The 18,375-nt window shown below is 38.0% G+C and overlaps 1 protein-coding gene across 6 annotated transcripts in view; it reads left to right on the forward strand.

Moving 5' to 3' along the window:
* The window catches only part of na (sodium leak channel non-selective protein na), a 39,025-nt gene that overhangs the window by 11,739 nt on the left and 8,911 nt on the right, over nt 1-18,375 (forward strand). For 2 of the 6 annotated variants that reach the window (XM_090168788.1, XM_090168791.1), the window contains exons 7-24: nt 475-614; nt 682-824; nt 882-986; nt 2,548-2,769; nt 3,513-3,680; nt 3,755-3,814; nt 4,238-4,378; nt 4,937-5,074; nt 5,143-5,217; nt 5,970-6,295; nt 6,375-6,481; nt 8,348-8,522; nt 11,061-11,240; nt 13,299-13,419; nt 13,481-13,612; nt 14,246-14,413; nt 14,480-14,584; nt 14,654-14,757. In XM_090168788.1, the coding sequence (XP_090024914.1) occupies nt 475-614; nt 682-824; nt 882-986; nt 2,548-2,769; nt 3,513-3,680; nt 3,755-3,814; nt 4,238-4,378; nt 4,937-5,074; nt 5,143-5,217; nt 5,970-6,295; nt 6,375-6,481; nt 8,348-8,522; nt 11,061-11,240; nt 13,299-13,419; nt 13,481-13,612; nt 14,246-14,413; nt 14,480-14,584; nt 14,654-14,757 (2,610 nt within the window). Of the gene's footprint in view, nt 1-474; nt 615-681; nt 825-881; nt 987-2,547; nt 2,770-3,512; nt 3,681-3,754; nt 3,815-4,237; nt 4,379-4,936; nt 5,075-5,142; nt 5,218-5,969; nt 6,296-6,374; nt 6,483-8,347; nt 8,523-11,060; nt 11,241-13,298; nt 13,420-13,480; nt 13,613-14,245; nt 14,414-14,479; nt 14,585-14,653; nt 14,758-17,979; nt 18,101-18,375 lie in introns of all 6 variants that reach the window. The other 4 variants (XM_090168789.1, XM_090168792.1, XM_090168793.1 and 1 more) reach the window with 4 other exon arrangements.

The raw sequence follows: 18,375 nt of genomic DNA on the forward strand, positions 1-18,375 counted from the left end.
TTAGCACTAGATCGTTTTTTTGTTTACACCCTTTATGTAGTTTGGAAAACCAGTATAGATGGCACCTAGGAGCAACAAACACAAGGAGAACGCAGCTAACCTTTAAACACGCTAACGAAGGGTTGTGTACGAATTTCTTTGGACGAGCGTCACGAGCCTTTACGCTGAACGTTTTACGGGCGGGGGGGAAGACAATTTCCGAATTTTCCCCTTCCGACGGCAGCAGGCGCTAAAGCGTCTAGCCAATGAAAAACGTACGCAAGAAACTCCACGACTTTTGACGGGTTGCGTTCTCCTTGTGTGGGGTGTTGTGTTTGTTGCTCCTAGATGGCACAAACAGCATAGTGATATTTTCCCCCTGACCTGAAACTGACGAATGATTTGCTCAAAGAAGCGCAAGTGCCCTAACCTCTCCATAAAACGGGCCTGCCTACGGTTATAGTCGGCTTAACACGAATCTAAACGTCTCCGCAGTAACGTGTCTGTGAATGACCTGGCAATTCCCGACACCTATTGTTCAAACACCTCAGGTTATCAATGTCCCAAGGGCATGGTGTGCATGGAACTCAAGCTACCCAAAACCATATCGGGTTACAATGGATTCGACGATTTTGGTAACGTCGTAAGATGTCTTCAAACTGCTTACGACTTTTCGAGTAATTGTCTTTATTGTTCCAATAGCCCACAGTTTCTTCACCGTGTACCAGGCAGCTTCCCAGGAAGGCTGGGTACTCTTAATGTACCAGGCTATGGACAGTTTACCATCGTGGAGGGCAACGTTTTATTTCACTACCATTATTTTCTTTCTAGCTTGGCTAGTTAAGGTAACTTCTTATTTCACGCGAGTACTTTGCCCTGACGAATGTGAACTTGTTTGATAGAATGTTTTCATCGCTGTGATTACCGAGACGTTCAACGAAATTAGAGTTCAGTTTCAGCAAATGTGGGGAGAAAGAGGCACCATTGCCAGTCAATCGACGCCTCAGGTTGGTCCTATTTTTGATTGATCGGACATTCAGAAAAACAAATGTACGGCATTTGAAAGTTCAGTTGATTTTTGGGTTTTTGCCAGGGTTGGCAAAAAACCGGCTTTTTTAAAAATTGAAAAATCCAGTATGGTTAAATCCGGCTGTAACCGGTGGTTTAAACCGGTTAAATCCATTAATAAAAAAAGATCAAATTGCTTATATCAAGCCCTCATTGCTCAAATTTCCCGATTTAAAAATTACGTTTTTGCGCGTGACAGTACCTTTACATTGTGAGGTATAGCAGACTTATTAACCCGCTTTTATACCCTAACATGGCAGCGTATTTTCAAGCGCAAAATTAATTTTAAGATACCCTAATTGCTTATATGTTAGCTCTCATTACTCGCGACAAAAAGTGAAAGTTAAGTTTTGTCAATGTTCCTAATTAATTTCTAAATTTTTTTATCAAAAAATGGTTTTAACCATGGATTTTATTTGGTGGTTAAATCCGGCTTAAACCAGGGTGGCTTAAACCAGTCTGGCAGGCTCTTTCCAACCCTCGTTTTTGCCCGTGTTTGGCGGTTTTTTCGAAAATTGAACTGATTTCAGGGTTTATATATTTTGTTTTGTAAATTTGTATTTTTCTTTGGTGGATTTGTTGATTTTTCTCTTGAATTTGTGATTTTCGAAAATACTGTTAATATTCAACTATGCTAATACCCAAGGCACCAATATAGGCCGAAGTCATCTAGGTGGTCGGGTTTTCGATTTCGTCGATTTCCTCTTTGATTTTTTGTGTTTTGGAAAATCTGATTTTTTTTGGGTTTATTGATATAATTTTGGGGATTTGGATTTTTTTGATAATTTAGTTGATTTTATTTTGATAATTTTGTAGATTTAGGTTGTTTTTGATAATTTAATGGATTTTATTTCGAGAATTTAGTAGATTTGGTATTTGTTTTTACAATTTAATGGATTATATTTCGAGAATTTGGTAGATTTAGGACTTTTTGATAATATAATGGATTTTATTTCGAGAATTTTATAGATATAGGTTTTTTTTTATAATTTAATAGATTTTATTTCGATAATTTTGTATTTTTAGAATTTTTTTTTAACAATTTAATGGATTATATTTCGAGAATTTTGTAGATTTAGGATTTTTTTGGTAATTTAGTGGATTTTATTTCGAGAATTTTGTAGAGTTAGGATTTTTTCGGTAATTTAGTGGATTTTATTTCGAGAATTTTGTAGATTTAGGATTTTTTCGGTAATTTAGTGGATTTTATTTCGAGAATTTTGTAGATTTAGGATTTTTTCGGTAATTTAGTGGATTTTATTTCGATAATTTTGTAGATTTAGGATTTTTTTTGGTAATTAAGTGGATTTTATTTCGATAATTTTGTAGATTTAGGATTTTTTCGGTAATTTAGTGGATTTTATTTCGAGAATTTTTTCGGATTGGTGTATTTAAAAAAAGTAGAAAATCGCTGAGAGTACAGTGTTTTTCTGAATGTCCAACCCCACAACTTTTTTCAATCCATGGTTCTGAAGCATTTCAATTTGAACGCTTGATCAGACTTTGAAAGGGGACGACACCGGCTGGAAGTTGGTGACGGTGGACGAGAACAAAGGTCGCGGTAAGGCCCCGCAGTTTCTGCAGAGGTTTTTGCATTCGGCAGTCTTTCAGGTTATCGTCATGATGGTCAACGTGGCCAACGCTTTTGTGGCAGCCAGCGTTTCTTTCCAGCACAACGGCCGGCCACGAGAAGAATTTTTTCGAACTTATTATTTAGCCGAAGTACGGAAAACTACGGCCCGGTGCTCAGGTCGAAACTAAAATCTAAACTAAAATATTTATCCCCCCAAAAATATTTTAAAACAAAAATAACTCTTTCAACCAATATTTATCAACTAAAAGATTTTTATAAGCAATTTTTCCAACCAATATTTTTCAACTAAAAGATTTTTATAAGCAATTTTTCCAACCAATATTTTTCAACTAAAAGATTTTTATAAGAAATTTTTCCAACCAATATTTATCAACTAAAAGATTTTTATAAGCAATTTTTCCAACCAATATTTTTCAACTAAAAGATTTTTATAAGCAATTTTTCCAACCAATATTTTTCAACTAAAAGATTTTTATAAGAAATTTTTCCAACCAATATTTTTCAACTAAAATCATTTTATCAGAAATTTTTTCAACCAATATTTTTCAACTTAAAATTTTCAACTTAAAAGTATTTTTCAACTTTGAATTTTTCGACTTTAAAGTATTATTCAACTTAAAGTATTATTCAACTTAAAGTATTATTCAACTTAAAGTATTATTCAACTTAAAGTATTATTTAACTTAAAGTATTATTCAACTTAAAGTATTTTTCAAAAATATGATTTTTGCGTTAAAAATTAAAATTAAATTTCAACGCTAAAAAAATGCATATATTTAAAAATTTTAAAATTCGACCTGGACGGCCTGCCATAAAGGATCCCAAAAATGAAATTGTTTGACATTTACACAACTTTATTTTCACATTTCAGATTGGATTTACAATATTTTTCGACTTGGAAGTTTTATTCAAAATATGGTGTTTAGGTTTCAATTTGTACTTTCATCGATCGTTGCACAAATTCGAGTTACTACTCTCCGTTGGAACGACTTTACACATTATACCCGAATTGTTCATGACTGAATTGGCGTATTTTCAGGTTCGTACAACTTTATTTTCGAATTATTAATATACTTGTTAAGAAAATCATATTTAATTATATTGTTTTAACAGGTTTTAAGAATTGTACGTTTGATTAAAGCATCACCCGTTTTAGAAGATTTCGTTTACAAAGTAAGTGTAATATACACTAACTTACTAACACGCACGTAGCCGTAGATAGAATATAAAAAGAAATCAAACTTTTGGTGAAAGTAAAACCCGAAACACTTTTCACTTTTTCCACTAACTAAATTTTTACGCTTTTTTCTCTAGTTACTGGGGTTCTCTAACGTAGCGTAGTTGTCTACTTTTTGTAGTTCACTTATACTTCTAATACTTCTAATACTTTCCTCTATAGCTTTTAATTTTTTTTTCAAACTCTTTTGACTCTATCCTGACCTTTTCCCGTCTTTACTAGTCGAATGCATCACGCATTAGACATTAAAAAAAACCTTAAACTGTGGTACGCACTAGCCTATAACACTCGCAGAGTAAACAAATAATAATTATAACTAACACAGCGTAATTACATAGACTAATGCTTGATATATTAAGCAGATTTTTGGGCCCGGCAAGAAGCTCGGTAGCCTCATCATCTTCACAATGTGTTTGCTGATTATCACGTCAAGCATCAGTATGCAACTCTTCTGTTGCCTGCGAGGGAATTCCTTCAACAAATTTGTCGCGTTTCCCGAGGTATAATTCCTCTATGAAAAAAGCCACTCTATACATTCGTTGCTAAATCCGCGAAGCACTTTACAAAGACTATATAGGGCTACTTAATTAGGACTTACTACGGTGCCTATTTTTCTGTTTTAAAAATTAGATTTATTTTCAGTCCTGTTTTGAAAATAAACGCTTGCCTGAAGGTCGATTTTTTGTATATAGCTAAGGTACCATACACGAAGACAGTATATTTAAAAATAAAGCAATATTATAAATTGAATATTAACCAACTCAAGGATATATCGTTACTTAACTCTAAGCAATAGTTTGTTTAAAACTTCAACAAAAAATCATTTAAGTTTCGCCCATACATACTAATAATATGTTTAATTAGACTTAGCAACTTGGTGTGAAGGTTTTCCAGATACGCGATACGTTAACTTTCTTTTTGACCTCCCAAGTTCAAGAAAAATCTGTCCAACACAGGGTTGTTTTATACTCAAAACGGGTACCGTATTAGTAAAGGAATTTATAGAATGGTCTAATGTAGACTTGTAGTTCATCGTACTCAAATTGTAAAATTCGCAGGCCTTCATGTCCATGTTTCAAATTCTGACGCAAGAGGGATGGGTAGAGGTCATGAATGAAACTATGCTTCGGACCAGCGTTCACATTGGACCACTGGTAGCCATTTATTTTATATTATACCATCTGTTTGTTACTTTGGTAAGTTTGAAGCGTTATTGACATTAGCAAATAAGTACCAGTGTAACGAGGACACTTTCCTTTCACAGATTGTGTTATCCTTGTTTGTCGCCGTCATCCTCGATAACTTGGAGTTGGACGAAGACATTAAGAAGATTAAACAAGTAAGACTGTGATCGTTTTTAAAAGGGAAGCGCCAAGCTGTTCCAATCGGTTCCAATTATCGGTGTATTTGCGTTTTAAAAGTTGAACAAGGCCAAATGCCGGACTTAGGTGTTCGTAGGCCCTATAGGCACTTAGCTCTAGATTGGATAATGTAAGCTCTTAAAGCTCTCTTTCAGCGCTTTCGTAGGCCCTAGGCACTTTGCCTAAAGTGCCAAATGGTAAATCCGGCACTGAGCCAGGCCCTAATTGAAATAACAAATACTTACATTTAGGTACCAAATACGTTTAAAATAAATCGCAATAAAATCAGCGCCATTCATTTTTAACATGTATACTAGTCAGCTGAAGACGGAAAAACAAACTTACTTAGGTTAAAGGTTGTATTTCACTAAAGCAAACACGTCATGACGGTGAAAACCAACCCCAAATAAGCTTGGTGATTCGCCGTTAACATCTCTCTTCCAGCTAGAAGCAACAAACACAGAACTCCACACAAGGACAACGCAACCCGTCAAAAGTCGTGCATTTTCTTGTGTACATTTTTCATTGGTTAGACGCTTTAGCGCCTGCGGCCGTCGGAGGGGGAAATACGGAATTTGTCTCCTCCCCCGCCCGTAAAAAGTTCAGCGTAAAGGCTCGTCCAATGAAATTTGTACACAATACTGCGTTAGCGAGTTTAAAGGCTAGTTGCGTACTCCTAGTGTTTGATGCTCCTAGGTTACAATAATATTGACTTAACTACCGTTTGCAGCTTAAAGCCCGAGAACAAAGCGCGGGTATCAAAGACGGCTTGCCAATGCGGCTTCTGGTTTTTGAACATTTTCCCGACAGCCCTCAGATGACGCGTTTGCATAAAGCCCTCTCGGAATTCACCGTCCCGAAAGTCAGAGACAGTTTCATGAAGCAGTTCGTCGAAGACGAAACCCAAGAGACGCCGACCATGAAGAAAGTCAGCGATGACAGCAGTCGCCTCGTTACTTACCGGAAACGAAGGCCTTTGAAACTGTTATCCTCCCCCAGTAAAATTCGAAACGCGTCTCCTCAACTCAAAAGGTCCAGCGTTAATAGCATTATTGTGTAAGTACCTTTAAACCGCGCTTGATTCGCCATCTCCCGAAGGAATTGGGTCTTTATACCATTTCGGACACTTTTTCAGTGATTCGAATAACCAGAGATTGTTGGTTGGTGATTCCGGACAAATAACAATGCCAGGGAAATCTCAGAAGCAAGGTCAAGGGCAGAAACCTGTACGACTTGATAGAAGGTAGTAAAAACGTATTTTTAAACGTCGTTGTCTTCTATACTAAGTTGCAGGTTAAAGGGAATAGAACCTCCAACGCGTTCTTTATGGAAGACCCCATCAATTTCCTTTATTTCCTTCACAATCAGCGGTTATCAGCGCCGCAGGTGTGAAAAGCCATGGGAGGCAGCGGACAATATTGGAACCCTCGGAGGGCGACAGAAATACCAGAGGTTATATTCCCTTTAAGAAAGGCAAAATATCTAGTACATTTGTCGGATAGATACTAGCACGAATTTCCCGTAAATCAGCGGCTGGAATTTAGAATGTGGTCTGTCTACGGTTGAATTTCTAAGTATACCCGCGCGAGTTATAAAATGTTGCGTTATATTTCAAAGTGATAATTAATTAATTAATTAACATAGATAAGATTTAAAAACAGGTGTAATAATTTATTTTTAGCACTACAAGTGAGAAATACTTTAAAAAATTCCGTTTGGTGAGTCCAGGGTAAGTATAGAACGGGTAATGCCGAGATTACCAAGTTGACGTACATAAACGTCCGATTTTATGATTGTTTAGGAGCGCATACGCTATAACGAGGCTTAAGAATAATAATCTACATTAAAAATTTATTTATCCCTTTGAAATTTACGCTATAGATATTTTAAAAATGGATTAATATAACACGCGCCGGAACTTTTAGGAATTCAACAGAAAATAGGCGAAATTCGAAATTCCGCTGCCGATTTACCGGAAATTCGTGCTAGTACCTTTCCGCTAACTGTACTAGATATTTTTCCTTTCTTAACCTGCAACTGAGGGTGGATATTCGAAATAGAATATTCTAAATTCTACGATTGTAGTTATCGTAACTAGCACTATATAGTTACTTACAGATTTTATTAAAACCGATAGCAGATGTGAAATTAGGTGATCAATCATAAATATGGAACTATATACTCTTTTATAGGGAGTAAAAAACGGTCTGAAAGACTGAAAATCGAAATCCATATTTTACTCTTAATCAAATGTGCACTACGATACGTTTCCCCAAGTTTTTTCACTGCGTTGTGTAGCAAAGTCTTCATTGAACGAATTATCGTCCCCTAACATTATAAGTTAATAATCGAGTTTCAATAACGTAATCGCACCGCTATCTATTCTAAACTGACGTCATAGGTGACAGGTCACCGAGGTATGACGTCGAAATACTATCCTCGTCTACTAATTCGTCTAACTGCGCATGTATCAGATATGATTAAAACTCGCTTAAATAGACTCCTACAGACGTTGATCAACAGCGCCACAATCGGCCAAACCATGAAAGCCCTAATCCCTTAAATGGAGTATAACATTTTCGGGAATTTGGGGCAATACATAATTCCCTCCCCTCATTTTTCTAACCACGTGTTTTACGTAGTGTGAAATGCAGTCGTTTTTGAGGAATTATCCCACTAAAGTATCCCCGCTTTCTTAGTGCTTTAATTTCTCATATCTACTAGAACGCCTTACGTGAATCTAAAACCACGTACCTCATTATTAAGAAATTATATTTGAATAAATATCCAAACTATAATGAAAATAATTAATTTAGAGCTCGGATATTGTTGTTTATATGTTAATTAAGGGTACATTTAAAAAATAAACACTAAATATGAAACAATAAAGGTTTCAAGTGAGAAAACCTCTTCAGGGCGGGCACGCTTCCTCTAATAGAATATTGGGTGTTTCTACTCTCGTTCTACACTAGCGCCATGAACGAGAAAAGAGAGAAGCTATAGCGCCCCCTACCAAACCAGGAGGGTTCTACTCTCTATAAGGGGAAGAACGACTATTGAGAACAAAAAACCTATTTTATCCGTGGTGTTTTTCTGTTCAAACTTATTGGCGCAGGAGTATAAGACGGTCTGTGAGAGGTTCGGTCAAGATTAAACAGACGTACGATCATTTGAGAGAAAATGGAGACGCGGGATCGCTTAATCCAACTGGAACCACTCGAAGGCCGCACGACTTCGACATCAAACTCCTTCAACAAAAACGACAACAGGCCGAAATGAAGAGGTACAGATTTTAATTTCCTTCGTTGTTGTAAGATAGTTTTATGGGTATCTTCCCATTTAACCCAATTTGACCTTCTCCCAAAGTTATCAGTTCTCCCAAAAACATGGTGTCCCATTTGTCCCAATTCCATTTCTCCGAACCGGAGTTCATTTAACCCAAAAATATGTATTCCCATTTTTCCCAACGATCAAGTTTCCCAAAAAATTGATTCCCATTTCTCCCAACGATCAATATTCCCAAAAATATGGATTCCCATTTTTCCCAACGATCAAGTTTCCCAAAAAATTGATTCCCATTTCTCCCAACGATCAATATTCCCAAAAATATGTATTCCCATTTTTCCCAACGATCAAGTTTCCCAAAAAATTGATTCCCATTTCTCCCAACGATCAATATTCCCAAAAATATGGATTCCCCTTTCTCCCAATCATTATTTGGAATCGGTAAACAAAGTAACTTTACCGTTTTGTGAATATATGAATTGACTTGGCGTTAGGTTAGGTTAGATTAGGTTAGGATCCAAAACCCCAGAAGAATTCCTCGAAGCGATAAAATGGGGATTCGATGTAAAATGAAATGGGCAAAATTTGATGTACTTGCATATTAAAATAAAACTTAGATTCATGTTTATACCAAGTGTAATTTTGGGACAAATGGGATTTGGGATAACTATTTTGGGACAAATGGGATTTGGGATAACTATTTTGGGACAAATGGGATTGGGACAAATAGGATTGGGAGAAATGGAATTGGGATAAATGGGAATTGGGAGAAATGGGATTGGGAGAAATTGGAATTGGGAGAACTATTTTGGGCGAAATGGGGGTAAACTGTTTTATGGAGCTTTAGAATGGGGGCTGACAAAAAGGGGGTAGACACCATGCACGAAGCGGCGTGAGTCGCGTGATGACGCAAAAAGCTAGAGATTGACTGCTGGCACTCTTAAGCCCCATTTTCATGCTCGCTGGTAGCAGGTAAAAATCGTCAAAATCCGCTTCAGCTATACACTTTTTCACTTTCTGCGTCGATCTGTTTCAAACAGATATTTTAGCTTTATTTTCACGCTTGCGAGTGGCGGAAGCGAATTTTGACGATTTTTACCCGCTACCAGCGAGCATGAAAATGGGGCTTTAAGCTTGTTTTCCACTAGCGCGCGTCATAATGTTATTTTTAGGGATGTGCGAGTAGTGGTTTTTGGTGATCGAGTCGGGTATCGAGTACTCGACAAGCTTTCGTCGAGTAGTCGAGTCGGGTAATATTTTGGTCGAGTCGGGTAATATTTTGGTCGAGTCGGGTACTCGAGTAGTCGAGTCGGGTAATATTTTGGTCGAGTCGGGTACTCGAGTACTCGATTAAGCTAAAATTTTTCCTTATTCGAGTATCGAGTATTTAAGAAAAATCGTTCGGGTACTCGAGTAGTTTGAAAAATCGCCCGGGGTTGTCGATTAAAGAAAAACCAGTAGCTAATTAAAAATTTTAATTAATTTTAATAACTTTAAAATCTGAAGTTACAATAAAATGACCTAGTTTATTTATCACAGGTATTTATAATTCTAGTCTTGTGAAAAATTATCACAGTGGTAGTTCATGTTAAATTTAAAACTATAACAATTAAGTTAAAAATCCAAAAAACAGGAAAAGCAAACCAAACAACTGGTAATTTTGCCTAAGTTACCTGACAAGTTATCACATTTGATTTTGAAAAGTGAAGTTTTAAAAACTTTACATTGCAATATTAAGTAGTAATATAATATACGGTTTTTAATTGTTAAAAGAATACGTTAAGCCTAACACCCGAAAAACGCCACCGTCAGAGTCGTGAAAAACCGCCTAAGTGAAGCTCGATTCGAAACCGAAACTTTAGAGAAAGTTCTAGAAGTACAGGAAGTCCGCCTTACTTGTTACTACTACCAATTCAAAGCTAGCCGTCGTACCGTATGCCTAAGAGTACCAGGTAACGGTGGCATTTATTTATATTATAGCTGTGTACTGCGCAGCCGCGCGTTGAAGATAAAATAAAACGCTTCATCGGTGGAGAAAAGGGCTAGACGAAGAGAAAGAGACTCTTTTAGAGGGGGAGCGTGGCGTTTTTTAGACGATTACACGACGGGCTGAATATTATCGACTGGGAAATAACTCGACGAGTTTAGCAGGCGGCTTATTCGAGTAGTCGAGTACTCGAATAAGGCAAATTTTTACTACTCGATAATCGACGAGTATTTAAATTTTCTTATTCGAGTTCGAGTTTCGAGTACTCGACCTCAAAAAACGTCGGGTACTCGATGATGATCGAGTACTCACACACCCCTAGTTATTTTCTTTACGCGCGTAAAAACGTTTGAACGTTTCAAAACTGAGAAACGCGTCGTTGCGCGCGCCAGTGGAAAACAAGCTTTAGAAGTCATCACTCGGTGTCGATCCCTTTTAATTGTCAGCCCTCATTCTCCCGATACCAATACAGTGGTCCGTTAAAATAGTCTTACAATACTACTCCTTACCTTTTCTCCATGGAATTAACACCTTCGCAAATTCGAGCAGAAATCAGCGCGAGGAAGATCTGCGAGAAAACCACCCATACTTCGATACTCCTTTGTTTGTGGTGGGACGGGAAAGCAAGTTTCGCAAGTTCTGCCAAATGATTGTCTACGCCAGGTACGATCCCAAACTGAGAGATCCCATCACTGGACAGGAGAGGAAGATCGCCCACAAGAGCTTGCAGTAAGTAGATAGCCCACGTTCGCTTTTCATTGCTCAGAGGTTATTACTAGAGATGAGTATTGGGTCCGCTAAAGGCGAGCTAAAAGTTTTTGGCTGGTCGGGTCGGGTTTAATTTTATAATTTTTTTTCGCGCCGGGTCCGGCTTTTCACATAAAACTGACCAGGTCGGGTCGGGCGTTTTATATAGGGTGTTTCAAACCCTTATGCTCATGTGGTCGAAGGTGGTGCCTTAGGTATTAGCCCTATTTAAAAAAAAAGTTATACAAAAATTTGAAGGAGTTGTAGGGGGTGAGTTGAGAAGTGTTGTATATGGAGCCACCAGGTGGGGCTAAATGATGTAAAAACAATATACATATAGATCTGGCAGACAGACCAAAAAGAATTGTAAGAATACCAAGTATTAAAAATATTCATGTGATACTATCAAAGTAACAGTATTAAATATAATCTTGTATATTTAATTAAGACAAGTATAATTTAAGAATATAACATTATAAACTATTATAACATATTTAGCCCCACCAAGCAGCAGGGATTTTAAATACTGTTTAAGTTTACTTTTTTTACGCTGGTTACCTCGATTTGTTTACAAAGTCCTTTTTTACCTATCACACGAACCTTAATGTTCGCGTTTCCCTACTGCTCCCCCCCCTTGCTTGCTGCAGCCTACTTCCAGGGGCTAGTAGGCCACACTTTGAAGCTCTCTGCACTCCTTTCACTCATCGTAGGAAAAAGGAAAAAAAAACAGGCATACTTCTAAACTCACCCCCTACAACCCCATCATATTTTTGCATTACCTTTTGAAACTCACTGTATATTAGTGATCGGGCCTTCAAGTTTCTATTTTATTCGCAACAGCAAATCTCTACATACAGAAATCGAATCATTATCACGAGTTAATCATACTCTGTGCACGTTCACTAATTTTTAACCGTTTCTCAAAGAGCTCCAAGCGCCATCTACTGACAAAATTTGAATCTGGGAGGCCACTCTAGCATTTAGTACAAGTGAATACTATAAACATTAAAAGTGCAAGTTTTTCGGGTCGGGTCGGACGCGTTTCAATTTTATCGAGCTTGTTCGGGTCGGGCTTAAAATTTTAAAAAATTTCTCGGGCCGGGCGGGGTCGGGTTTCAACTTTGGCGGGCCTGGTCAGGTCGGTTTTTCGAAATGAATAATTTTGGCGGGCCGGGTCGGGTTTTCAAAATGAATAATTTTGGCGGGCCGGATCGGTCGAGTTTTCAAAATGAATAATTTTGGCGGGCCGGGTCGGTCGAGTTTTCAAAATGAATAATTTTGGCGGGCCGGGTCGGTCGAGTTTTCAAAATAAATAATTTTGGCGGGCCGGGTCGGTTGAGTTTTCAAAATGAATAATTTTGGCGGGCCGGGTCGGTCGAGTTTTCAAAATGAATAATTTTGGCGGGCCGGGTCGGTCGAGTTTTCAAAATGAATAATTTTGGCGGGCCGGGTCGGTCGAGTTTTCAAAATAAATAATTTTGGCGGGCCGGGTCGGTCGAGTTTTCAAAATAAATAATTTTGGCGGGCCGGGTCGGTCGAGTTTTCAAAATAAATAATTTTGGCGGGCCGGGTCGGTCGAGTTTTCAAAATAAATAATTTTGGCGGGCCGGGTCGGTCGAGTTTTCAAAATAAATAATTTTGGCGGGCCGGGTCGGGTCGGGTTTTCAAAATAAATAATTTTGGCGGGCCGGGTCGGTCGAGTTTTCGAAATAAATAATTTTGGCGGGCCGGGTCGGTCGAGTTTTCAAAATAAATAATTTTGGCGGGCCGGGTCGGTCGAGTTTTCGAAATAAATAATTTTGGCGGGCCGGGTCGGTCGAGTTTTCAAAATAAATAATTTTGGCGGGCCGGGTCGGGTCGGGTTTTCAAAATAAATATTTTTTCGGGCCGGGTCGGGTCGGGTTTTCAAAATAAATATTTTTTTCGGGCCGGGTCGGGTCGGGTTTCAATTTTGTATTTTTTAATCGGGTCGGGTTGGGCTTTAAAACTAGCCGACCCGACTCATCTCTTGTTAATACTGATACGTCACTACTTCGATAGCAATTTACTCGGCCTCGTGACGTATTTGGATTGGGTTATGATTTGGATTACCACCTTATCGTGCATTTCAATGATGTTCGAAACTCCCAAACAAAGAATTATGAATACACCTTTTTTGAAAGTATTTCTCAACGAATACCACTTTAATATTGAACGCACTAAGAAGTTTTATCTTTTGCCAGATTGCTGAGTATGTTTTTGTAGTTAGTATGAGCATTGAATTAACCTTGAAAACGTTGGCGGATGGCCTTCTCTTCACTCCAAAAGCTCTTATTAGAGACGTTGCAGGAATCATGGATTTCTTCCTCTACATCGTAAGTCACTGTCTACCGAACAACCAGCATTTTTTCCTAGAGAGGTCAGCGCACAGGCTATAAGGAATTGCAACCAGTTTGTCACAAGCGTAGTCTGCTACTGTTACGTTAGAAAATATCCATGTATCTCGTATCTCCGTAGTGAAACTAGTATGATTTTTAGTGCGTGATTTAAGATGGATTGACAAAAAGCTGTACACTACGATGCGCCATCTATTGAATCTTAAAGGGAGTATGAACTTCCATATTTATGTAGGATCAACGAATTTCACATTTCTGCCACCAGGTTTAACAGAAGCTAGGGATGATTGGCGCTATTTACGTTGACAAACAAGTCGTAGCGAGTGTTAGCAGACGATTTTTCATTTTGGTTTATACTCCCTTTAACATTTTAATATATTATATAATTTATTAGGATAATTTTTAGTAATAATTAAAAAGACAAAATGAATAATTTTGTATATAATTTCTTATATTTAGTTTAGGTACCAGTATAGATGGCGCAAACCAGCGTAGTTAGATTTTATAACGAACGAATTTCCCAAAAAACACAGAGTGCGCTGACCTTTTAGTAAAAAATCGCGGTACAGGGCAGGTCTTGGCTTGGCTTTAAAATGACAGTTTTCGTCGCAGGTAAGTTTGGTGTTTCTATGCTGGATGCCTCAAGAGGTGCCTCCTCACTCCGGGGCCCAAATATTGATGCTTCTACGATGCGTCCGGCCCCTGAGGATATTTATTTTGGTACCTCACATGAGGAAAGTGGTCTACGAACTGTGTAGAGGTTTCAAAGAAATCTTATTGGTAAGAAAATAAATCAGTTTTTTCTTGCCGATGACTGACAATCGATACTACGTTTATACTTGATAGGTTTCAGTTTTGTTGATAGTACTCATGTTCATCTTCGCTTGCTACGGCGTACACCTTTTCGGTGGCAGGTTAGCCCGATGTAATGACCCAGAAATAAAAACGAGGGTTAGTTCCTTGCTTTTATTCAAAACGCGATGATCACCTTAATTACGCGTTTTACGTCTCTCGAAACAGGATAAATGTGTGGGTGTGTTTATGCGCAGAATTCAAGTGACCAAAATGAAGTTAGATCCTTTGGAGAACGAATCCTATCCGGCTTTTCTGGTTCCACGAGTATGGTCAGTACTTTTCAGTTCTCTTTTTAGGCTTACTCTCAAACCCGAAGATATATCCGTCATTTTAGGAAGAACCGAAAATTAAAGCAAATTTTAGGTACGTGTATACTTTTCGTCAGTTTTAAGCCGATCATTAAAGGGAATATAACCTCTGGTATTTCTGTCGCCCTCCGAGGGTTCCAATAATGTCCGCTGCCTGCCAGGGCTTTTCACACCTGCGGCGCTGATAATCGCTGATTGTGAAGGGAATAAAGGAAATTGATGGGGTCTTCCATAAAGAACGCGTTGGAGGTTCTATTCCCTTTAATCTATTTAACCCATGAATATTCAACTGGAATACCATAGGTCACCTATGGCGACGCGTGGGGCGGAGTCAATTTATAGTGACGTGGTCAGAACTCAGCTGAGTCCATAGAGATAGAAAAGAAATAGAGGCACTATTGTATCTGGCGAAGTTGACCGCGAGTGCCGACCCCCTTTTCACCAATGTAGGAAGCCATGAGATCGGCAGATTATGTGGTGCCATCGTCGTGCGGTGAAATGAAATACATTATGCCTTTTTGAAAATCAACTGTCATTTGCCTATTGCTAGTTACTCTGCTAATCGATAGATGGCGTTGCAAATTCTGCCCATCTCCACTTTCATACATGCGCGCGGGGGGATGAATTTTCCCGGTCAAAAACCGGGGTGCCTTAACGCGGTAATCTTCCCTCTATTTCTTTTCTATCTCTATGGCTGAGTCAGCTGTTATTTATTATTTACAAGCAGTCGAAGCGTTAGTTCCTAAAATGACGCGTTATGGTTGTTTCCTTTTTGCAGTATTTATCATTAATCTATTTAAATAAATAGATCTATCTATTTAATATTATTATTAGAATAGTTTTTATTAGAATAAAATTATAACAGAGCATTTATTATTTAATAATAATATGGCAAACATTGACTCAAGTTTTCTTCCAGAGTTTCACCGAGCTTTACAGAGATTGTTTGTATGTTTAAATTGTTAAAAATCTCACAGGCACTCGATAGCATCGCTTTAAAAATATCGGAGTTACATTCCTTTTCATTTTATATTTTTATTCTAGAAAGATTTATAACTGTAAAGCTTATTTTCAACAAAATAACGTGAACCGTCTGTGAGAAGTCATTTTGCGGCTATTCTGCTCTCGTAAACTATCTTGCGCTGAAATGACATCATTTCCGAATTCGTTCTTATTGACTTAAAAAAGTAAATAACTCGTATGGCGCGAAAATAGGCTCCGCCCCACGTTATCTCAGAGTATACCGTGGCTAATGATAGAGTTGGATATTCATGGGTTAAATAGATTCATGGCCGATCCCACCCTGAAGCGACTAAACGTGGGATCGGCTTCCATATTTATTAAAACAGCTAGAGCAAAAACAGGAGAACCACCAATGGTCTAGAGAGTGAGGAGTAAAAACGCGAACAAGTAAAGAGACCAAGAAGTGGGGGAGAAAACTAAGCTTTATTGGGAAAAAATATGCGGTACTTTGGCCGATAGACCTTCAAGGCGAAAAACTTAATTAAGACTTATTGGCTGCTGGTCACATCATCTTGTTTCTATTCCAGTGTCGATTAAATTCTATTATTTAGTTTTCGTAGTGTTTTGGTTAATTTAGGTTAGGTTCAGGGTAGGTTATACTACTAAGGTATTTTGCTTAAAGCAAGTGGCGGCTTTATAAAAAAAAAGTAATAAAAGTTTACAAAAATGTATCCTAAAGCGCTTTTAAGTGGCAGCACCTTCCGGGGACTCAAAGCGAAAGGCGACTTGTCTGCCGTCTATGGGCTTCCCGCAACTACTTATATAATAATTTAATAATCACGTGATTCTGAAATTAACGCGAGAAGCTCCCAATTTGCCTCACCTTATAGGCTAGATTTTGATGCTCATTCAACTTGTTTTGATTAATATGCTCACAACATCTAGTGCGAGCAAATGCAACTAGACAGGGTCCGCCACTTGCTTTAAATTTTTTTTACAGTGTTTATTTAATTTATGTTAGGTTTAGTTTAACTTAAGGTTAGGTTAGATTAAGATTAGGCCATTATGTGAATACTAAGTTATTTTACTTTCGGTAGCAAGAGGATTGTTAGTCATAGAAAATTTGGGAACGTTTGAAACTATTAGCAAAAGTCTATAATATTGTTCCATAAGTTTGCCACTTTGGGGAATAATTTACTGGGAGCTAGTAAGGGAGTGACGTCATCACAAGAAGAAAATCTCCCCCCTAGCTAGTCGTTGTCAAAGGCTGAATGTGACACGTTTACAAGCGGACGCAAAAGGGCGACGAAGCCCGTAATGCAATCTGTCTTGTGAATAGCTCTCACAAGTCAGTAAATCTTTTGCATGTGAAGAATAGGAAGTGTCACACTTATGTAACAATATTATACACTTATGCTTTTAGCCATACGTTCCAGCCCTTTGTTAATAAAAATATACAAGAAATTCAACCTACTGCAAATTCCCGTCGTAGTAAACGAAATTTTGTAATTACACTACCGACATCTCTGGATTAATCGCTGAACCTCTGTTGAGCAAACCACGATTATTAAAGTCCTGATAGTTTGCTAATTAAGCGAGTTACAATAATATCTGACACACGCGCCGTTAGAGGAAAAAGCGGACGAGAGTGGTACGTTGACGTCATACCTCAGCGTGACCTCGGTGACCTAGGACGTCAGCTTAATTTTCGCTTTGTTGTGAAAAGTACCACCCTAATAGTTATTTTTAAAGCCGATAGATGGCGGAGTGGTTATTGAAACTCGCTTTTTAAAGGGGCTCCAAAGTTCGGTGGCAAAAAAAAAAAGAAAATTGAGCATGCTTTTCATTCCCCCCAACTCATCACTCGGCCTTGGCAGAGGCGGGCAGAGTCAACTGTAAATTTCGCAATTTACTGACTTTACACACATTTTGCCACCGAACTTTGGAGCCCCTTTAATAGTTCAGCAATAAATCTAGGGGTGGTGCCATATTTGCGAATGCCATGCTATGGTGGGATCCACTTATAGCTGATGGAAATTAAACTGGTAGCTATCCACGATATTCTTCCTAAAATGAATGGATAAAGCCTATTGGTTTCAAGGGTTATTTTCATTTATCATCTATAAAAGTTTAAAATAAATGAGATTGTGAGTGGGTACGGTAAGGTATATGGAGCTTCTTTAAGCTGTAACGTTGGTTTTCGTAATACATGTAAAACAGGGCTAACCCTCGTGATTTCCATTTTGATAACCTTGGTTGGGCCATGTTGGCGCTATTCGAAATTCTCTCACTTGAGGGTTACGCGGAAAAGAGAGACATCTTGATTGACCAAGTTGGAAATGTGAGACTTGTTTAAATATTCTGTTTATATTTACTAAACCAAATAATGCTTTATTGGGGTCGTGATTGGCATCGTTATAATCCTTGTGTCGATAATCAAATTTCGTCTAACGCATATTTCAGTAAAATTTTATTATTACACTTTTTATTCTTACAAAAACTATCAAGTCAACTAACCGTAAGCGATTTATAAAAATTAAAGGTCTATTCACGCCAGCCAAGATTTTTGATCAACATTTGTGACCAAAACGCGTCTCAACCCGTTTTGCTCCGTGT

This window comes from Leiobunum rupestre, chromosome 3 (assembly GCF_980474605.1).
Source record: "Leiobunum rupestre chromosome 3, qqLeiRupe1.1.hap1, whole genome shotgun sequence".
NCBI classification, from domain to species: Eukaryota; Metazoa; Arthropoda; class Arachnida; order Opiliones; family Sclerosomatidae; genus Leiobunum; species Leiobunum rupestre.